General features: G+C 39.4%; 1 protein-coding gene across 1 annotated transcript; it reads left to right on the forward strand.

Annotated features, from left to right (window-relative positions):
* Window positions 1-401: 401 nt before the first annotated feature.
* Window positions 402-23630, forward strand: LOC128736529 (protein spaetzle 5). The gene is made up of 5 exons (XM_053831012.1): window positions 402-434; window positions 538-743; window positions 11048-11775; window positions 11900-11963; window positions 23459-23630. The coding sequence occupies exons 1-5, from the start codon at window positions 402-404 to the stop codon at window positions 23628-23630; spliced, it is 1203 nt and encodes a 400-aa protein (XP_053686987.1).
* The last annotated feature ends 415 nt before the right edge of the window (window positions 23631-24045 follow it).

Genomic DNA, 24045 nt, shown 5'->3' on the forward strand with positions numbered 1-24045 from the left:
ATGTCGTTAACTCAACAGAGCTAAAATATCAAGTAAACTTAATCTATTATATTTGAACTCTAGATCGGACTGCATTGTGATGGGTAGACATTAGTTAGCTTTATTAAAAAATGAATGGTGTCGTAGATCTCAGCTGTTCCAAGCTTACCGAGTGACAAGAAAAAAAACTTTAAAAGCCGGTGTCCGATTGCAAACGCGTCGCCGAAATCAACAAACCGCTTGCAATCATCTGGAATCCGGTAAGCCAACGCAGAGCAGAGCAGAGCGGACCAGTGCAGTGCAGTGGTGTTGGCGTGTGAACTGGTAATCAAACAAATCGTTTGCGATTACATTAGCGGCCAAGGAAGAGGCATATCATTGTAGCACCCTGCTGGAGTGGAGAGAGAAAAAATAATCTCATCATGACTAGTTCCCGCAGAGCAACGGCGGCATTTGTGAGTTCTCAATGATCCTAGAGCAACGCCTGAATAGGATGTTCTCCTGTGCGTCGTTCTTTTTTTCATTCCACTAACTGGTTTCGCCCATCTACTTGAACAGATTTACGTGATACACTTGACTGTGGCATTCGCCCTAACACCGCCTTCGCCCGTCCACCAGTACCAGTACCTGCAGCAGCAGCAGCAGAAGAAATGCGGCCTCTACGGACAGCCACCGTGTATGTTTACTCCGGCTTCACCTGGGAGAACACCCAAATGCGCCTCTCCCGGAAAGACCTACTGCGAATATAACGACGATTATCCGACGTAAGTAGCTATTTTTATCTTTTTCAGAAGTGGGTGGGTTATTTCGAGGCAAAGTATCATTCATGACTAGGTCGGAAGTAGAAATTCGTTAGTCAGCAAAAAACAAAAATGTAAATATTGTACAGTGAGCTAACATTACAGCGTTCAGCAAAAAACACTGGCGCTAACCTAATAGTAATAACGTTTGCATGCGATTATATGCAGGAATTCATATAAAATCTGATCATTCGAGAGTTACTGTGCGCTGATGGGATCGCAAGGTTTAATGACCTAAGAAAATTGTATAACCATATTAAGACAATTTGAGTAATAAAATGTGTGTCATTAGTTCCTAATTATCTTAAAAAGCAAACAACAATACGTAAGATAAATGAAGAAATTTTGTGAAATTTTTGTTTCGTGTTTGAGAACATAAACCGAGAAAACAAGAAGCTTGATTTGATCAAAAATTATTTTATACTAGATGACCCGACAAACTTCGTATTGCCACAAATTCAACTGAGTTGTACATAAATCGTAAATTTCGGATGACCTTTGTCACAATCTCGAGTTTTGAAAGTTTCTGTGTGGTTAAATATACAAATTTTCCTCACAATAAAGTAGAAAACAACTCCCCCCATCGCTTAGCTTGATAAAATAAAGCGGATAGTAATTAAATATTCGCCATGATTATATAATATTTCGCCGAATACCATTTTGCGGAACACCAATACTCGGTTGACTATAACGCGAAATATAGAGTTTCGCGGTATACCATTTTGCGAAAAACCTTACACGGGATGTACCATTTCACGGAAAATGTTTTCGTGGAAAGTACCATCTCGCAGAGATGATCCTCTCCTTACTCGCTGTCGCTCGATCGGACCCAACTGAAGGAAAGTAATAGTGATCAGTAGACCTAGGAAAATTAAAAAAACCTAGATAGAGATGATCTCTTGGGGGGAGGGGTACCTTATCCCCCTATCAAAGGGGTGAGGGGTCTCAAACCATCATAATAAAAATTCTATTTTCAAAACCCGCCACATGCCAAATTTGGTTCTATTTGCTTGATTAGTTCTCTAATTATGAGGAAATTTGTATTTTATTTGTATGAGAGCCCCCCCTCTTATTAGGGGGGAGGGGTCATAATTCCCCTCCTAAAAAGCGAAGGCAGGGTGTCGATTTCCTGGAAAAACCTGGAAAATAAGGGAATATCTGGGAATTCATTTTTGGATCAGGGAAATCAGAGAATATCAGGGAATTTCGAAATTCAATCAGGGAAATTTTGTTTACCCGGCAATATTGTTGATCAACTTTTGAATCAAATCAATTTTCGTGTAAAATATACGCAGATTGATCGGTTGAATTAAAACTTGTTACATGTCTAGTGGCGATTCGATTATCTTTCAGTTTGCCGTAAATTTTTTATTTGTTTTGCGCCGAACAATTGTCAGACTTCACTCGCTGTAGTGCTCGAAATCGGCAATGGCAGGCCTCACGCACTTCACGGTGCAGACATCAAGAGCACAAAGCGGGATACATACTGTTATTTACACGTGATCTACAGAGTTTTCACCAATTGTAGAATTTTACACTCAGAAGCCCCAAGCATTGATCATCTTCCTTCAGTGTCCATGATTCATGTCCGTTAAGTTCTGTAGAATTTGCGTTTATGCGAGTTGGCAACCTTCGGGACTGGTTCAGCTGGTTACGTAATACACAGAAAGCTTACATGTGTCTCTGTTCTGACGTGATCCGCAGTGAGCATGCAACTCTTGGCCTGGTTCTTCTCATCTGTCATTTTCTGGCATTCGACATCAAACAAGCTGTTACACTCACCCTTATTCTGCGAGGCGAGTGACGTAACTAATTTCGAGTCATCGCGAATGAGGTGACAATTGTCGCCTAGGTGACACGGTTTGTCACTTAGGTGACACGGGGTTGTTACCTAGATGACACGGTTGTCACCTAGGTGACAGCACTCAATTCGCCGTGGCAAGTCACGGCAAGTGACAATTGTCGTATTGAGTCACGTGACTCGCAGAATAAGGGTGATTGTCATCCCCACGTCGTGCCTATCACTTCCCTCGTAGTTGTTGGCGCCATGGCGGATCCTCCACAGCCTACTTATGCCTTATTTCCTTTCGTCCTGTTGTTCTGCGATTCGTTGATCAAGCTTTCTGGTGTATTCCACTGCAACGTCATATGCCGTAAACCGCTAGATGTTTAAATGCAACATCCTCTCAGTGCGAGCCTTCGCTGATTTCGATAACCTTGCGTGGATCTTACGACGAGATAGTGGTCAAAGTCGCTAAGAAAAGACTGTATATTGTGATTTCCAAAAAGTATTGACCGTTAAACACGATCGATCTGGGAGCTAGATTCTTGAATTTTCAAGTCGTGCGCACCCCATAAATCCTTTCGAACCTGTCATAGAATTCGTCCCTAGCAAAGCAAAGCAAAGTCTTGAGCATTAACCGTCACTAGACATTATCCTTCTTTATCGACAGACTTCGCAACCGGCTGTTAGAGTACAGGAAAATTACGGGGTCAGTGCTACGATCCTACTGATTCTGTCAAACAAAAACCAGCTAGCCGAGATTCGTACACAACTGGCTTGTTAGATCACCATCGTACCTCGAAGTTAACTGGGCGGTTCAATTCGTCCCTAGTACCATCGAATTTATGATTTGTTGGTGACTATACGTTGATTAAGCTGTAGTTGAAGAATTTGCCTAAACACCCATATACGGTCATCGGACCGAACGGCCGGCCACCGAACTACCTTCGAGTCAATGTTGCTTTCAAGCCTCGATAGTTGCAATCCGAAATCATGACACACAGCTTTAGTCTTAACTGTCCTCCATTGAGAGTTAAAATATTTGCCATTTGGACATTTTCTAATAATATATCTAGCTAAAGTTTTGCCGTACCTCGAAGCCAGCAAAACGCACATTTTTGTACCAAAAATCTTTGGGGAATCATCTCCTTAACCCTATGCTTTTTGCAGCAAAGATAACAAGCTGGAACTTCCAGGAAAGTTTTGTTTTAGTTTAACTGAAAACTCGCAGACATGTGTCCACCTTCCAGCGGCAAAGTTACTAGTTTTAGCTGACTGAAAATTAGCAAGATTTGTTATGTTTACACGGCTATAATTTTTTTGTATGTAACATCTAAGCTTTGTGCAAAAACAGGTCGATTAGATTATTTCTCAATCTTTGTTTCTTTGGATTCAAGTTGATACCTCAAACATAACTTTCCCTAGACTCAATAGAAGAGGGCGTTTTCGAAACGCTGGTAAGAAATAGGTTAAGAATCTTTGATATGTGTTCTTAAAACATGAATAAATCTAGCTTTAGTTTTCAGCAGCTCGCATAAGCCATGCTAAAGGGTTAAAAAAGCCAGAAATCGCCCAAATAACCTTGATATTCGAGTTTTGAGGGTCAGGGAAAAATATTTGAAGCATCAGGGAAAATCAGGGAAAGTCAGGGAATTTTATTTTTGGATTTGAGTCGACACCCTGGAAGGGGTCTCAATTCACTATAGAAAACAAAATTGCCTCCAAAAACCTTCACATGCCAAATTGGTTCCGTTTGATTGATTTTTTCTCGAGTTATGAGAAAATTTGTATTTCATTTGTATAGGAACCCCCCCTTCTAAAGTGGGGAGAGGTTTCAATTCACCATAGACAAAATTCTTGTCTCCAAAAACACCCACATGTCAAATTTGGTTCCATTTGCTTGATCAGTTATCGAGTTATGAGGAAATTTGTATTTCATTTGTATGCGAGCCCAGGTGAGGGGGGGCCCGAGGAGGAGTTTAGGAGGGGGCCTAAAAAGGTAAGGGGTCCTAATTTATCATAGAAAAAATTCATGCCACCAAAAACACCCACATGCCAAATATGGTTCCATTTGATTAATTAATTCTCGAGTTATGGGGAAATTTGTATTTCATTTGTATGGGAGCGCCCCCTTCTAAAAAGGTAGGGGTCTCAATTCATCATAGAAAAAATTCATGCCTCCTAAAACACCCACATGCCAAATATGATTCCATTTGATTAATTAGTTTTCGAGTTATAAGGAAATTTGTGTTTCATTTGTATAGGAACTCCCCCTCCTAAAGTGGGGAGAGGTCTCAATTCACCATAGAAAAAATTCTTGTCTCCAAAAACACCCACATGTAAAATTTTGTTCCATTTGCTTGATTAGTTCTCGCGTTATGCAGAAATTTGTGTTTCATTTGCATGGGAGCCCCCCTTTTTAATGGGGGAGGGATCTCTAACCATCATAAGAACTCCCTGGCACCAAAAACCCCTACATGCAAATTTTCACTTCGATCGGTTCAGTAGTTTTTGATTCTAAAAGGAAGGGACAGACAGACAGAAATCCATTTTTATAGGCATAGATAAGATTGACTGTTGTAGAATTTTTTAACTAATTTGTTACTAGTAACCCCTTAAACGGAGTAACTTGCAACAAGCAATATTTTTTGGAAACTGAACGAATTTAAAGATTTGCATGAGTTTCTTTTGACTTGAATATGCAAATCATAATCCGACTTGCGATTTTTAATGCTTTTGCTATGAATATACGCATAAATGTCCTGTGTCACGTTGGTGAAAAAAATTATGAACCCCGTAACAGAAATTATAGAAACAACTTTTTATATTATTCATGCAGTTGATATACCTTGCCTGGATCCGACAGAGCTGCCCTCTTTAAGGACCATTCACATATTACGTAACGCACTTAGGGAAGCGGGAGTTGTGTAACAACGTATTACACGTCGTATATCCACTATGCAAAATCGCGTCATGAAGTGGAGCGGGAGAGTTCAAAATCATCGATATCTTGGTTACGTAATATATGAATGTTCGTTACGTTACGAGTGATCGAATTAGACACTGTCATATTCCTGGTCGATTCTCTCAGTAAGGTTATTTTCTTTTTAGCCTCTTCTATGGCCATTTTCAGTATATCCAGAGAAAAACTGGCATATTTCCAACTTATCGAAAATATCTTACACTCTTCAGGTGTGCTTTAGTATTGTTTGATGCAAAATTAAATAATGAATTTCCTCTTGAAGATAACGGAACACAGTTTTTATAGCCACCAGCTGTTGCAAATTATCCCGTTTAAGCACTTGTTTTACGAATAATGTGGTAACAAGTAAGATAGACAAAATCAGGCTTGTTATTTCCTCACTCATTGTGCAAAAAGTGCAACTTTTTTTGTTCCACACAATGAGCAGAACTGCTTTCAGAAATGAGAAGTAAATCCACACAATGAGAAACAGACTAAACACAATGAGAAAAACTGACGTGCAGAAAAATTTCTTAATGCGCTCTTTAAATGAGTAACTTACGGTTTTGCTCCCGGTCCTCTCGGTAGCTACAGCAGTAAACCTGGAAACAAAACAACCGGTGCGCGTACAGCAGCTATAGACTCAGAGGCGTCAAGACAATCAAAAGTCGTTATATTTTGAATCTTAGCGGAGAATTGCCTTTGTTTATAATGGGACTTTCCTGTTGGTACGCGTCAAGAAGCATATGTATGGGAATTCAAATGTTGCCATATCTAAATAACATTTTTCGCACTGTTGCCGTTGTGACATGCCTAACCATATGATGCAGTTTCATTCACGGGCAGCCAAACTCAACTGAATATACTAAATGTAAGAATCATGATTCAACTGCATTAATGGATTAATATTTTTCTGATGGCAATGACCGCTACTGACAATCGTCGTTTTTTCTCAACGCACTACCCATGTTAATACTACCCGTAGTTGTCATACGTCAGCGCATCGCATCAACTTATTCAAAGTGTATTAACATTCTCCTCAATGAGTAGCACAGTGTGCGGTTGCTCATACAACTGCGTTCAGCAAGAAAGAGCACAGTTAAAACTAAACGGAGCAGAATAAATCTCGTTGAAGACTGAGCACAGTTAGAATTTTTCTCTTCTCTTTTTTTCTTCTAAGGAGGTGCCATCCCTGGACAAAATTAGTAATCTTAAATCGATTATTTTTTTCCTTATTGTTCATTTTACTATAAAAAATGTATGTTAGGTTTCATATATTTGAAGTGTCTGTGAGTGACACGAACGTTTTACTGACGAAAAGTTGACGATGAATTTGACACCATCTTGTGAGATTTTTTAAAAATCACCAAAACAGCAGAAAATCAACATAACAGTATCTAAGGCTTCTTTGAACTGTAGACAACAAGATTCAGTGACTGATGTAGATTAAAAATTGAAGTAACAGATCAAAAAGTACAGTAAATTGGATCGATATACTGTTGTTGCATGTTACCCTGCTGTTGCAAGTTACCCCGTTTGACGGTACCGCTTAATTCACGCAAAGATGTTCTTTATGAAAACAACTATGCCTACCTATGCATATGTTAGAGATTTACTTATCCAAATTATGTGTGTCTCTACAAAAAAAACATGGTAATTTACATGTACGCAAGAAAATAAATACATTACCAGAGGAGTAAATTTTTTGTACAGGCAGTTTTTACAACCGACGGAGGGGACGGTAGCAGAAAGTAATGAAACAAAGGTGTTTACAGTATTCAAATAGAGTGGAACAAGATGTAAAAAGGAAAGAGCGAAAATGAAATAAGAAAGGGTTATTGAAACAAAAAAGCCTTTGACTTACACGTCTTTCTAAGATTTGACACTTCTTTTTCGACATATTTCGCAACCAACTGTTAGAGTACAGGACAATTACGTGGTTAGTGCAACGGCCCTACTGACTCTATCTAACAGCACCGCCCAGTCGACATTCAATAATATGATACTGGTTCGTTAGACAGCATCCGCGGTAATTACAGCAATCTAGCCGCTCGCCCTTTTTGTAAATGGGACAGACTACACCTTCCATCCACTCCTCCGGTAGTTTCTCCTCCTCCCAAATCCTATAAATTATCCAATGAAGTGCCGCTGCTAGCGGTTCTTGGTCATTTTTGTAGAGCTCTGCCGGGAGTCGGTCCTTCCCGGCGGCTCTATTATTCTTCAGCTGACGGATTTCTCGCCGGATCTTTTCGAGATCGGAAGCCGGCACGCTGTTGTCGTTTGTAGGCACTCCGAGGTTAACTTCCATTGCGTGTCCTGTTGCTATATCGTCGTTCAGGTGCTCATCGAAATACTGCTTCCACCTGTCGACCACCTCGCGCTCGTTTGTGATTAGACCCCCTTCCTCGTTCCTACACTTGTCAGGTTTGGGTGTGTAGCCCTTACGAGTTTGGTTCACTTTCTCGTAAAACTTGCGCGTGTCATTAGCTCGAAATAGTTGTTCCAGCTCCTCACGATCTCTGTCCTCCTTTTGGCGTTTTTTCCTCCTCAGGATCGTGGTCAACTCATTCCGCGCTCGTCGATACTTGTATGTATGTATGTATGTATGTATGTGGTTAGCCACCATCACCTCAAGGGTTTCCCATTGTATATAAGTAGAATTACTGCAGAATCAAATTTATCTACCCAGCAACTTTCATGTCAATGTTGTTTGTGAAGGACCAAAAGGGGTTGGGTGGATCTAAGGGCAATGTCGCTTATATGATTCCACGCGATATAAGACACTCCTTCCAGCATAGACTTCCGGTTTCTAGATACATAACTTAGCCGTGCAAACTTATCTTGCGTGATGATTTGTGTGCTAGAAGGGCGCGTCAAAATCCTCTGCGACCTTATATCACTTGGGCTGGTTACCACATCCCTCATCCAGTCTTCGATTCATTCGATACCCTGATGCTCCTTCCCCTTTACGATAATGATGGTATATGGCAATGTAATAAAATATGTGTTATATGAATATACATTATATGAAGATATATAGACAAAAACAGAACAATCTCACCAGCAGTCCTTCGAATGGAAAAGAGTTGCATCATTTGAGTTTACATGAGTGCTTCCATTATTAATTTAATTTTTTCTTCTGGTATCCAAGAGCATTATTTAAACTTTCTTCGGCCCGAGTTTTCTTTGTACAGTAGGAGATGCTTGCTCCATGAGCTAAAACGTAACAAATTATTAAAATAATTTATGTTAAGCTTACCTTACCTACAAGGTCGTGTTGCTCAGCCATCATCCAAACCCGCAGTTTTGAGATCAGGCAGCCGGGAACTACGCATCATCGCACCTCCTAGCTTGGCTGGCTCAAAAGAGCATTACCGGGCAAGGCCACGTGGAGGCGCTAGGTAGGGGCTTGGGATGGCTAGAGCTATATTGGACGCTCCTCATTTGGCTTCCTCATTTCATACCCCATTCCGCGCTCGATACTTGGCCAAATACTCTCTCGTGGATATGCTTAGATAATTTTTCCAAGCTTATTTTTCCTCTCCAGGAGGTTTCCACTCCTAGCACCGTGGTTGCGGCCTCGATGACGATCGAGCGTATCCTACTCCATTCGTTTTCGAGGGCGAAGCATCTAGCTCCACATAGGAAGGCAGAGCTTCATCCAGTACGCACGCGTAGTTTCCGGTAACTGGCGAATTGTTTAGCTGCCGAATGTTTAACCGAAGATGGTGGCTTGGTCGCGAGGTATAAATCGTCGATAGTTTTGAGCGCACGTGTACTAGGTAATGGTCCGAGTTGATATCCGCACCCCGTAGGGAGCGTACGTTGGTGATGTTCGAAAAAAACCGGCCCTCGATGAGAATATGGTCGATTTGGTTCGAAGTTCGTTGGTCAGGTGATCTCCTGGTGACTTTGTGGATATCTTTTGTGGGGAAAGAAAGTGCTTCTGACCACCAAGCCTCCAATCTTGCTGGTACAACGGACGATATTTGGTGGGGTGTAAACTGAAAGCGAAAAGGGGCGGAATCTTATGAATCACGAGCTACTGGCACTCCTTGGAGAGATTACATTGTATATCGGGCAAAAGTCAAAAGCATGTCGGACGACGGTGCGACGAAAATGGTTCTCTTCAACAGCCCCACCGGCACAAGGAGCAGAGAGGCCCAACGTGCAAGAAAGTTTGACCAGGTTACAAACTTTACCAGCTTGGAACAGTGGGAGTATTTACTGCTCTACATACCAGAAACTTCAACAATTTCCACAAATTTTCAGAAAATTGGAGCAATCAAGGGACTGGCAACCCTATCCTTACTCAATGTGTTTGACAGTAGCCAAATCTACGCCAGTACGGGGATTATTTGCCAGAATCTAGCTAAGAATTGAAAATAATACCCATCTGCCGGCATACCTGCAAAGCAGTGAAACGAACAGAATGTATAACAATGTCTTACTCTCTCATTTACGCAAACAGTTAGATGTTGACTGTTAAAACATGGCTGCCTAGCAGTACCTTGGAAACAATGGAAGTCACCAATCGCCAACCGTGCTCCCAGCGTCTGGTCATTCGGGTCCGCAGACAACCCTTTTTGATTAAAATCAGAAGAGATTAAACTCTAGGGTTCGTTTTCAGAGAGGAAAGTTTAACATTGACGATAGCAAAAAATAACTTTGAATCCTATTAATTTAGTAAATCACAAACAAAATCAAATTCAGGAATGTTCCAGTCAATTGTGAGAAACGTCCTTTCATGGTTACGAGGTCTTCCAGAATGGAAAACTTTAAAGTTCAAGTTGAACTAGCTGCTGATGAAGTTGGAAAACTAATTCTCACACCTCACTGTTATCACTCCAGAATACTGTGAAACAGATTCTAAGCCAGGAAGCTGTAATCGAGTCTAGTATTATGTTTTGCAAGTGTCATTATGGGCTTCCCGCCATGACTGCGCGCGGTTCGATACTCTAAGATAAAGCTAAAAATCAATTGATTTCAAAAGTACCCTCGAGCCAAACAAATCGACAAGCTAAACAACATGCTATCGAACGCCACTTGAAACTTACACGAAGCTACTTGGTAGAATTACGCTAATTTTTTCCTGTTTCAGTTGTTTTTTGCTACTAAGTAATAAGGTGGGTTAATCCTGAATTCTTCGTACCAACCGCGGAGCTGTCATATATTTTGCCTTCGTCGCGAAACATCTTCTTTTTTGCTGCGGCATCCATCGGCCGGTTTCACAACGAAGGTGAAGGCTGTTTTTCTTCTTTTTACCCGTACCACTTTGAAGTCGACTGCCAAGGCATATATAATAATCTTAGGCGGTAGCGTGAGTTGCAAGGCGCACTAAAGCGTGAACTAAAAGAGCTCATGAATTTGTGTTACGATTCACTTGGTGTGGCCTTGAAACCTGAACTAGCGCAGATAGTCCTAATGTCTTGGATTGTTTTAATGGTGGGTTTTTCGAAATTAAAAAGAAATATTTAAGCACCTCGTAATATATTAAAACGTTCACGATCTTTCTTCTTTCAGGTATTTGATCCAGCAGTTGGTCGACAGATTGGGCTATAAACGCATTTTGGCCAGTGAAGAACGCGTGGAATTTAATGCAAACCAGCAAGAGTACCAGCATCATTTTTACGGCCCGCAGATGCAAAACGTGGCTTATGGGCCATTGTCAAAAAGCAAACCTGTCGCTTATGAAGGCTACTCTTATGACGTTCCCAAGCTACAGCAGCAGCTTAGCCAGAACTCCATAGCTGTCGCGTACATCCATAAAACGGCGCTATCTGCACCGGTACCGCAACCGATTTACATCCCAAAGCCTCAGCAATCAATTAATCTCAACAGTTACGTGCGTCCTCCGGTGGTTCATAAGCTACAAACAGCGAACTCCTTGCATGGTTACTTCTATCCTCGACCGGTCACTCAGTACAGCCCGGCCGAATGGTTGAAACGTTTCGCACGTGATCTCAGTGAGAAACGGACATCGGTAGAGCGCTTTAGCACCGTCGACCACCGAGTGCCAATCCCGAACGCTTTGATCCCGACACCATTTCGGTTGCCCCCGGAACTAGAAGTAAAACCGTCGCCGTTTCGACCTGCCGCCGCTGCCGCGTTCGGATTGTTGCTTAACGAAACGACCTACCACGACAGTTTGGCTCGATCGCGCCAGAAGCGTCAAGCCAGCGCCGGCCGGACGCAGCTCTGCCAAACAGAAGAACAGTTCGTCATGCCTCAGGCGGCACTGAACACCAAAGGTAAGTGACGATTTCGAAATATGTAGGTAAATATTTTTTACGAGCTTTTCTGCTCTTTGCACCTCAGCACAGCACAGCACTGCATGGTTTCTAATGGGTGGTATTTGCTTACTCACCGTTTCAGGCAACTGGATGTACGTTGTCAATCATAATGACTCCCGACAGCTGGTGAAGACGGAAACTTGCTCGTGAGTATCTTCCCGTGGGGGAAATTATTAAGGCATTAACACCTTTATTTGAGTTTATTTCGTCCATATCAGAAATTATCTTCAATTACATATTCTTTTAAAACTGGTATAATTTTCACGTGACGCGTAAAGTTAACTCCTACCAAATTTAATAAAACATGTGTGGCATTTTGATAACAATTCATTACTTATTATAAAAACCTCAATATAAATTGCATCAGCAAGTTTGGTCAAACTTAGAAATAATTGCAAAGTTCAAACTATGTACATAAGGATTTTTTTTTCACTACGGAATGCTTTTCCCTTAACAATTGCCATGCATCTAAATATACTTTAGTTAAACATTCTTTTAAAAAATAAATGTTATCATTCTTAGTCAAAATACTGAGCAATAATATTAAATGAAAAAATACAAGGTATGCAGCCCTAAGGGTTGTACGAAAGGATGACGTAGGCCTATGTTAACGTTATATTGTAATATTTTGATAACATGTTTTACTCGATGAAGTATTCCTTTATGTCAGATTATTAGAGCAAGGAATAATACAGACTGCATTTCTGACATGTGTATGTTCATAAGTATCTATCGCCTCCAGCTTGGCTCATTAAAACAGTGAGCAGATGCGCTGCGGATACCATTCGTGAGGTTCAGATCTTCGTTCGTTTCTTGTTGGTAATTGAATTAGCCAAAATTCCGTCCCGGAAGGCACATAATTATCACGACATACGGGCTACTAGTAAATGTTTCGCGATAAATGTGAATATTATCCATCAATCAGCCTTGGTGGCCTTCAGCATCAAATAATAAAAGTAGCCTATATTTAGCGTTTTAGGTACGACAAACTAAACATTTTTACAAGAAAGCTAATGTGCAATTATAAATACGAATTGCAGATTACGAAAAATTTTATTTAACCTTCATTTGATTTGTTGACGCCCTTAAAAGGGCCATTGATACAAATAACATCATGGCCAAAGCAAATTCAGCGCAAATACCGGATGTCTTTTCGGATGGTGTGGGTGTCAAACTATATACATTGTCCGTGTCCCACCCATTGGTTTTGGTACTTTTGGTTCTGGTACCTACTTACTGATTGATTCATCTTAAAACAGCTGAAACTAATCAGAAATCATTTAAACACAGCCTATTAGCTATAATTTAACTACAGGTCGGATTTGATTATCCGAAATACTGAAAAAAAATTCACTTCGGAAAATCGAATCTTCCGGATAATCGAGCCATATTTTTGCCTTTCTCCATATACAGCATTCGTTCGCTAATTGCACGAATGAGGCGATGCGACTAGCGTATTTCGTTTTTTAATTGCACGATGGCTGCCAATATTTATTGTAATACGTGATGCGTTATCACCGTAAAGAACTCTTCAGAGGCATTCACAAGTACACGAGATTTTGGGAAAAACATTTAAATCTTTACAAACAAACCAAAAGCTTAATGAATAAGTGTCCAATTCGTCAAAGTTTAGCAAAATTTGTATTAATTTGTTTGTAATATATCTACGTAACGCAGAAAGAGAGTTTTTATTCGGCAACGCTGCATTTTTGTTTATAAGTAGCAACCACCTAAGAAACCACGTGTAGTTTGATAGATAACTGTTTTTTAATTGCACGATCGTGCAACTAGCGGACGTGCAATTAAAAGACAGTGCGATTGGAGGACGTGCAATTAGCGCACGATCGCTGTAAATTTAAACAAATTACAAACAAATTTTGCGCGTATGGGATCGCTCCAAGGATCGCTCATGGTCATTTTTACCATTTTTAGCGTGGGATAAACGGTTTATAGCGCTGCAGCTTTTGCACTATTTCTTTGATTTCATCTCATTTCCTTAATTTCTAATTTTCTACATATGTCAATCAAGGCTGCAAAAATGGCGAGATGGACCATGGTCTTAGCCGTTCTCGAGGCAAAACAGAAAAAAAAGTCTGCAAAAATTATCATTTGTGTTTACATATCTGTTTTAATAATTCAAGTAAATATAGTAAAGCTAAAGAAGATAAGTTAATAAAGTAATCATTAAATTTATTGATAAAGATCAATAGGCTAATAAATGAGGCTTATAAATATTTACGCAACCTTAGAAAGAAAATATAATTACATATTGCTCGCAACACGTTCTTGTGAAGTTTCCCGTTATATAAGAAGGAAATTCAAGCAATCAATGGAATTTCGGAATATCATCAAAAAAAAATTATTTCGATTTTGTTTTTTTATTTTGGATGTTTGAAAATAAACGTATATATGAAAACGAAAAAAGAATTGGGTTTCACGCTTAAACTTTAAGTAAAAAATGCTTAATTTTTTGCTTGCTTAAAAAAAAAATTTTAACACCTCCCACCGCCTTTAGTTGCCGAACATCGAAAGGAAAAAAAACTTTATAAAATATATGTAATTGAAGAATTGAGAAATATAAAAATAATAACTATTGTTGCAGTAAAAAGGCCAGGTCACACCGCTAGGTGGATTGATTCAGGTTTTTTTATTTTTCTATTACCTCCCCCTCCCCGTAGTGGCCGGCGCTTCCGACGGCAGGTCGCGGCCTGTGTCCGTCGTCTCGCATTGAATCATCTAATGTATATATATTGATAGTTTCTGGTGGTCTTGTTATTGACTTATGTTTTATGAAAGAGTCTAAAATTTCTCGAGTACGATTAGTTTTTGAGTTACGCAAAAATTTCTGTTTTATTTGTATGAGAGTCCTATCCCCCTACCACAGGGGTGAGGGGTCTCAAACCACCATAAAAAAATCCTGCCTCCAAAACCCCTTACATGCCAAATTTGGTTCCATTTGCTTGATTAGTTCTCTAGTTATGAGGATATTTGTATTTCATTTGTATAGGAGCCCCCCAATATTGAATGGAGGGGGGGTCATTATTCCACTCCTTAAGAGGGGAGGGGTCTCAATTCACAACAGAAAAAAAAATTGCCTACAAAAACACCTACATGTCAAATTTTGTTCCATTTGCTTGATTAGTTCTCGAATTATGCAGAAATTTGTGTTTCATTTGTATGCCCCCCCCCCCTCTTAGTGAGGGGAGAGGTCTCTAACCATCATAAGAACCTTCCCTTGCCCCAAAAACCTCTACATGCAAATTTTCACGCCGATTGGTTCAGTAGTTTTCGATTCTATAAGGAACATCCCGACAGACAGACAGGCAGACAGAAATCCATTTTTATAGGTATAGATAGTACATTTACGAGACCAAATAAAAAAAATTAAACCCAAATTGACTGAATTAAATGAACCACAAATGAGATTGAATTCAAATTTCTGGTTATCTGTTGTAGATCGTAGTTGGCATTTGTCAAACGTGAGAACTGTCTTGCTTAAAGTGTGCGTATTGTCTGTCCAATAAATTGGTGTTTAACACTATATCTATTACTATAACTGGCTAAAATATATCAAGGTTGGCAAAACAAGTCTAGAAGGGTTGTTTTCTCATACTTTTTCTAAAATAAAAAACGAAAATTATGACTTCCGGATAATCGAGCAATTTTATCCGGATAATCGAACCCCCGGATAATCGAACCTCCGGATAATCGAGTTAAAGCGAGTTACAACTAGCACTGAAATCTGAGAAAGTAATGATCGCAAAACGAGCAATTGTAAAAGTTTTCCGATTTCGTTTAAATTTAGTGTGTTTGTTCCTAGTCGAAAAATTTTAGAGCCATATTTTTTTATTGGATGCTTAGGGAGCCCCTTTCTGAGTTAGAGTTGTCACAAAAATCGTCATGCTTTCTGATTTTACTTCATTCAAAACTTCATAACTTTTGAACCGCTGAACGGATTTTACTGATTTTTCTTCCAAATGAAAGATATTTCAATACACTTTTCAGAAAATATATTTGGCTGTAGCCCAAAGCATTCCAGACAACAAATATATTGAAACTTTGAAGAAAGAAAAAATGACAAACATGATGGTTTTTGAACCCACCCTAATTTAGAAAAGGGCACTTTAAGCATCCATCAAAAAAATATGAGTCCAAAATTTTTTGATTAGGAACAAGCACACCAAATTTGAACGAAATCGGAACACTTTTACAGTTGCTCGTTTTCCGGTCAATACTTTCTCAGGTTTCAGTACAAGTTGTAGGGTAAAACAAGGCAAAACATTCCCTTACACGACATTATTGTACAAAACTTGATCATCATTCGATATTCTGACTGTTTCAACCTGCACAACAGACATGCCTTCTTGAAAATCTCTGATAAAAGTATCGAATTAGTATTTTGCCTGTAGTACAAAAACCTTGAGGAAAATGGGGCAAAACAGACTTCTAGATTATGTTATGTTAAAATAACATTGTTCATACACCTATTTCCCAACGTTCTTCTTCTTTCTATACCATAGAATCTCAAATTGGAGAGAGTTTGTACATGGTTCTTTCAAAACTATTAGAAAATAGGGGTAAATGGGGCAAAATGGGCTACTTCTCGTCATTTTCGCGCGTTGAGACCATCACCAATTGATTTCTCGTGATTTTTTACATAAGAAAAGTCACTTTTTAGCCCATAAAAACAGCGGAAACAAAAAGTTCCCTTTTTTTCGGTCGATTCTGCCTGGTGTAGACAATCTGGTATTTCTAAGCGAATTTCGATGGTTTCATATACTTGAGAATGTCTGCCACATTACTCCTTCCGGACGCTGTATAACATTTCTACCTAGAAAGCTGAAGTTCGCCTTAAGGACGTTTCGTGTCCACCACCTCGCAATCGAACTTCGTCAGCATCGTCACTAAGGCTAACAATGTAGTTAACAGGGTGATGATGATTATTCAGTTAACAGGGTGCTTACTAACAAAAAAAAAGCCTTGGTCTTTTCTAAGACTTGATCCTTCTTTATCGACGGACTTCACAGTCGACTATTAAAATACAGGACAGTTACCAGCATTGTAGCTCGAAACCAACTAAAGCGGTGCTTATTAACAATCTTTTTTTTATTACTCAACTTTAGGAAAAGCGAGATTTGAACATACAACCATACATTTATTTTGTAAAATTGTTCGACATAAAATTTCTCATCTATGTTGCATAACTGCATTGTTCAGGGAAACACTGTTTTGAAGTTTATTTGAGAAAAACTTGGAACATTTCGAAATTTTGCAAAATTTTATAAATTTCTGTAACCAAATATGACTACAGTCATATAATGGAAATGTTTTTATGGACGTATCAGATCTCTATAAATGTGGAAAAACGGTCCCGTTCTAACAAAACTCAGATTGCTCTGTGGATGATTTCGATGATATCGACGTCATCCAGAAAACCAAGAAGCATGTGCAATTTAATGATGATTCCCTTCCAAGGTTGCTCTCCGTATTGCACCTTACTATGCAATGTTGAATAGTAGGTTAGAGGGTAAATCCCCTTGCTTCTTCAGTCCATCCAAAGTCACGAAGTGGCTGACGTCTGATTCGCTATTCTGACGCATGATTTTGATCCATCCAACGCCGCAAGAATCGGCTAAACTGTTATCTGTGTCTCTCCACAATCAGATGATGAAACTGCAAGTTGTACTCCCAAAACTTGTCTAGTAACTGACGCAGAGTAAACATCTGATCTGTCGTGGAGCCACCTTTACGAAAACCAGCTTGACACTCGCCGACGAAGGACTTCTTGATCCTAGAGCACTTCCATCATATTGAGTAAAAATCCTATCTAAATCAATCACAAAGACGGCATATTGGCAGCACTTGAAAAACATTAACATATCAAAACAACTGACACCCTTTTGGTCTGCTGTTGAAGTACAACAATCTTCCAAATATGGCCTTTGGTGCTGGTGTTTACTCATTACAATTTCTCAGGTTTCTTCGAACCAGAAATGTACGGTTAAAAATAAAATTGAAAATTATTAAATGTTTAAGCCATTACTTAGAATAGAACAAATTAGGAAAAATCAGACATAGCACATAGGAATACATTACAGTTTTTCTGAATGCAATGCAGTTTTAAAAATCTGTTTAAAATGGATCAACTATTTTATCTACCAAAAATTCAAAGCTTAAACTTGTACAACGTTCTATAAACATAATCTAGTACTTGATTCTCATTGAATAAAGCCATCTTTCAACAATGATCGTACAAAACCATTTTATTTATCAATAATCGTATAAAACTATTTCGTTCGTCTATGGTCTTACCGGTCAATATCTTTTCATTCAACTATGGCCGTTCCAAACTATACACTTTATTCAATTTTAATTGCACCGAATCATTTTACTTATAAATGGTCGTTCCAAATTATTTAATTCATCTATGGTCGTACCGAACCATATACTTCATTCAACAATGATCGTACCGAATCTTTTTACATATCATACGTATTACGGTCGTATTGAACGATTTAGTTCATCTATGGTCATTCCAAAACCTACACTTAATTACACAATGAATGTTCCGAAGTATTTCACTTATATTTGGTCATATCGAAGCTTTTTTAATCACTTTATTAGCTTAGCGCGTCCATATTTCGATAAAATACTTCAATTTCACTCATTCAAGTTCAAGTTCCTATCTTTTCTGGCATAATAAATCATGTCGCAACAAGAAAAACGAGGGAATACTATACTTGGAATATTTAAAAAAAATAATTACCTTTCACGAAGACTCATTTTTTATGGTCTCTGCCGTTTACCTAACGTGGTTAAAAAGAAAAGATAAGCCCCACTAGCGACGAAACGATTCGGTTTCCTTTTGTTTTCGTCGGTGAGTGGAGAGAATTACGCTTATGAAGGTGAGCGAAATAAGGCCACTATCTTCCTCTGCTAGCTACCCTTTCGTCGCCATATAATGACTTTTGGTCTCTGTCGTCAAAAATAACACTTTCACTCGCGTTTCCGGAATGCAGCTTTTTTGGGCGATTCAATTCCTTGAAATTCATTTGAGCTCAAACTTTTCGGTCGCGGTCGACACTGTGAAATGCCAAAATTACTGCCATAAAGAATCGCTCAAGTCTTACTTACTTAAAAAAATTCAGACGACTGGCTGAGCTCAGCAGTCAGGTTATTTAATGCGGTGGGAATCTAGACAATACCGATGATTGCCGACACGATGATGCACCGAACGGTTCATACCGTTTATCGCAATCATAGCGCAATGCATCACTGCCGAGGTGGTGTATTGCGCGAGGCGTTTTCTGATGATGGAATAAGCGATATACTCTACCAGGAGTATTCAACCCTGCAAAAAGCACGATGGTCTGCACCTAGGGGCACGAACGAGGGGCTCACGTAGGATTACGAATGCAGGTTCAATTCGATAAAGCTTGACATTTTGGAAATGTTTGTCACGCAAATTTTTAATTTACCGTATTATAATAAATGCTTTAGAACATTCCTGTAAATTTGATACAAGAAGCTAAGTTTGAATTTCATAAATACTCGTGCTCTCTATATCAGTAACGAGATTCACGATTTATGATTTATATTTTCAAAGAGTTTCTAGTTTCACTAAGAGTTTCCAGGCCACAATCATCTTACTGGGATGAGGAAACTTATAACTTATCACCTTTGAACCACATTTAGCCTGTCCGCTGTAGTTGTGATAATATACCGTATGAATAAAACAGTTTACTTTGCTTTTCCCGTTTAAATCGTATGGGAGCATTTGCTCTAACTCTTTTATTCATACGGCCTAATATATTAAATTGAAAATTAAAATTTTTTAATTTTTAAACTAGAAATAAACACAAAATTAGTAAGAAAAAGTATAGCTTTCCAGTGAAGTTACTGGCAAATGACTGTAAAATGCCATGGGGTAGTTGATTCAATGGTTGTGGTATAGCACCTATAGTTTCGCTAGTGTTCATTATTAATAGTAATATTGGTTATATTTTCATCACCAAAGCATTTTGAATAAAATAATTACGTTTATTTTATAATACTAGTTTTTGGAAGCATTGGTAGATACACCATTTAAATTTGAAGCATTATTTTCTAAAATACCGATTTTATTATAAAACTAGCTCGGGTCAGCAAACTTCGTATTGCCACAAATCAAACTGTGTTGTACATAAATCGTGAATCTCGGATGTCCTTTGTCACAATCTCGAGTTTTGCAAGTTTCTGAGGAGTTCATGGGTGTTTTAATATACAAATTTTCGTCAGAGTAAAGTAGAAAACAACTCCCCCCATTGCTTAGCCTGATAAAATAAAGCGGATAGCATTTAAATATTCGCCATCATTATAAACCATTTCACCGAATACCATTTTGCGGAACACCAATTCTCGGTTGACCATAACGCGGAATATATAGTTTCGCAGAATACTATTTCGCGAAAAACCTTATGCGGGATATTCCGTTTCACGGAAAATCGTTTCGTGGAAAGTTGGGGTGACCCAACTCAAGGAAAGTAATAGAGGTCAGTAGATCTACGAAAATAAATAAATCTAGATAAAGGTGATCTTAACGGGGGGCTGGTCCCCCACAGTGGCCGGCGCTTCCGACGGCAGGTCGCTGGCAACACTCGCGGCCTGCGGCCGTCTCACCCTGAATCATCTAATGTTACTATTGACAGTTTTTGGTGGTCTCCTGCCTCAAAAACCCCCCACATGCCAAACTTGGTTCCATTTGCTTGATTAGTTCTCCAGTTATGAGGATATTTGTGTTTCATTTGTATAGAAGCCCCCAACTATTGAATGGGGAGGGGATATAATTCTCCTCCTAAGAAGGGGATGGGTCTCATTTCTCCATAGAAAAAAAATTTGCCTCCAAAAACCTTCACATGCCAAATTTGGTTCCATTTGCTTGATCAATTCTAGAGTTATAAGGAATTTTTATTTCATTTGTATGGCAGCCCTCCCTCTTAGTGGGGGGAGGGGTTTCTAACCATCATAAGAACCTTCTCTGGCCCAAAAACTCCTACATGCCCATTTTTACGCCGATCGGCTCAGTAGTTTTCGATTCTATAAGAAGCATACGGTCAGACAAACAGAAATTCATTTTTATAGGTATAAATTTGTATGGGAACCCCCCCTCTTAATGGGGGGAGGGGTCTCTTACCTTCATAAGAAGCCTTCTCTGGCCACAAAAACTCCTACATGCCAATTTTTACGCCGAACGGCTCAGTAATTTTCGATTCTATAAGAAGCATACGGCCAGACAAACAGAAATTCATTTTTATAGGTATAGATTTGTATGGGAGTCCCCTCTCTTAGTGGGGGCAGGGGTCTCTAACCATCATAAGGGCTTTCTAACTATCATAAGAACCTTCTCTGGCCCCAAAAACTCCTACATGCCAATTTTTACGCCGATCGGTTCAGTAGTTTTCGATTCTATAAGGAACATACGGACAGGCAGACAGATAGAAATCCATTGTTATAGGTATAGATTTTACACTACTTTGCGCAGTTGAAAAACGCTCATTTCTATAGTTACACTACTCCGTTTTATTTTTCACCTAGTAACGTATGCTAGGAATTAGAGGAACACCAAGGTCAATTAAGGGAACATCAGCGCAACTATTGGTACAATCTATGGTAAATTAACCATTAGTGGATCCTTTAGTGCATGAGTTGTATTCGTCTATGAATCATTTTAAAATGGTAAACTAAACACCCAACCGATGGCAACCGATGGCACCGATAGGAACTTTCGATTAAGCCTAAAAAATATCGATTTATGTTGCAAATATTTTGCATGTTTTTCAAAGCAGATTGGAATACCCGTTTTCCTTTTATGGACCTTTGTGGTTTGCAATAAGATAACGACTGGGTTCATTATAGGAATTCCAGTGTATTTTGCATGGAGAGGGTCCTCTCATGGGGACAGTTTTTGCATTGTTAGCCGTATAATGGACTCCCACTTGTTGAAAATGACGATTTTAGGGCATTATTGATCAAAAGAAGCTAAAATTTTACAATGTAAAATGTGTGTTATCTGTAGTATTTTCTGTTTCATGTCATATATCCTCAGAAATAAGAATTATAAATAATAAACGCCGAAATTGTACCCGAGGTTTATTAGAGGTAAAGGGACTTACCCTATTTGCATTGGAAAATTCTTGTTTTTCTTCATAAATTTCCTCCTACAATGAATGCAATTGTCTTGCCTAGTGGCAAATACCTTGTGTTTGATAAATCAATATTCCACAAACATTGGTTGAAGAATATATCCCAATAAACAAGAAAAAAAGAATCAAACTGCGCTTAGCTCGGCGATTAGTGGAGCGTCTATGCACTAAAGTTTATAAAAACTTTAATTACTTTTTCTATCATATTTACTAAGAAAGAACACTCTTCAAACTGCTACATACATCTTAGCAACCTAGTACAAATGAAACGAACTGTAGCGAGAAAAAAGCTCTATGCGACTCTAGCGGTGAGTAGAGAAAACTGGAACTTTCAGTGCACAGCCCTTTACTGCTTTACTTTCAGTTTTCAACACATTCACACATTGCTCCCTGCTTCGTACTGACCCTCTTGCAACGGACTGAAATCTTTCGTTCTTGCCAAGCGACCAGCGCTTTCGATTGAAATTGTGCGAACCACGCAAGCGTTCCATTTTTAAAAATTGAGTCCACATTTTTAATTAACAGCAGCGTAACTGACCTTTACTAAAGCAGCTATGTGTCACGGTTCAATAGCGGCAAGAAGGACTCGACAACAATGGCAAACCCCCTCGGGCCACCCGTAGTTAGCAGCAGCTCAGCGATGGCACATATCTCCGGTAGTGGCAAAGTCGAGGGTCCATCCCCCAGGTTCAATGTTCTTCGCTAGCGCTTTTGCCTATATTAATAAATGAAAGCGACTCATGTTGTCGCGAAACTAGGGGAAATACGTACGTACCACGTGAGTTGGCAAGGACTATAAATTATAAATGGGGTACAATTTTTCCCAAACCCAAAGCCACGCTTTCACCATATTAAACGATGCGTTTTCATTCAAAAATTCCATCATCCTATATTTCGGATGCGTGTGCAAGTGTGCTTTCTGGCGGAAAATAAGGGCGAATTTTCAAGTTCACCGCGACTGAACTGAACTGTGGATACTGAAATGTGCGCGCATTGCTTGCTTTTAATAAGCAATTCAGTGCAACTGATACGGGGTGTTACGCAATAGGGCTGAACAGTGGTTCTTTTTTTGTTGTTCTTGCATAGAGTGAGAATCAGGTGGCGTTTTTCCCCCTTTGGAAACGCTGCTACATACTTGTGGAACTCTGATTGTCGCTTCACCTGTGAAAAAATGTTCAAGTCTCTCCAAATGAGAGGGGTTCGACCAGGGTTCTTTTAAATAAATCCCGGTGACACACTTCGGCAGAGGGAAGAACCCCTATCAGTTTGGTGCCGTACGTATTCCCACCGATATGAAACTGGGGTCTATTGATGCTCTAAAGACCGATTTTATTTTCATTGGAACTGAAACTCTTTGTAGATCCCCCTGCAAATTCTAACAAGCATCATAATTAATCTCGAGTTATGGACTGGTGGCAATTCTTTCATATTTTTTTCTTCTTTCTCCCCCTCACAATTAGGTCAACCGAGTGCTCCAATCTGTGCAATTTGCCAAACGGGTACAACTCCAGGTGCGAGCAGAAGTTCTACCAGAAGCGGTTATTGACCCTGGACAGCAACGGGCAGAGTCTGTACGTCGACACTTACTGGTTCCCGAGCTGTTGCGTATGCACTCTAGCGACGAACAACTGAAGCGTCCAAGCATTCCTTCCTGTCTGTAATGGCACCCTCTGCAATGCAATGTGGCTTGTCGTCGAATCGCCAAAGGTCAACGAACCGACGCATGCTGAATCTTTAACAAAGTGTTAAGTTATTTGCTAGGATATCCTCTTTAAGATAGCATTAAGCTAGAAAATAATCAGCGCAATTGTGATTCATAGTAGTAATGCTTCCGTTGTTCGATAGGTTTAGTAAGAAATTTAAGGACAAATTGCTCAACCCTTGAAGCTTTGCACTACCATTTTTTACAATAGACATTTAAGATAGTTTCTAGTTTCTTGCGGAAATAAATGACAGAATAAAATCATTTTGATTAAAAATGCTCTGCATGAAAAACTGACCGCCCAGCTAGCTCCGTGGTACGATGCTTGTCTAACAAGCCAGTCGG

Source organism: Sabethes cyaneus, chromosome 2 (genome assembly GCF_943734655.1).
Source record: "Sabethes cyaneus chromosome 2, idSabCyanKW18_F2, whole genome shotgun sequence".
Taxonomy (NCBI): Eukaryota; Metazoa; Arthropoda; class Insecta; order Diptera; family Culicidae; genus Sabethes; species Sabethes cyaneus.

What these genes read in the sequence shown, in the direction of transcription:
- LOC128736529 (XM_053831012.1), top strand. Translation starts at nt 402, where the DNA reads ATGACTAGTTCCCGCAGAGCAACGGCGGCATTT. An exon ending in GCAGAGCAACGGCGGCATTT is followed by an intron (nt 435 to 537) that starts GTGAGTTCTCAA and finishes CTACTTGAACAG; the next exon opens with ATTTACGTGATACACTTGAC. An exon ending in GGCGGCACTGAACACCAAAG is followed by an intron (nt 11,776 to 11,899) that starts GTAAGTGACGAT and finishes TCACCGTTTCAG; the next exon opens with GCAACTGGATGTACGTTGTC.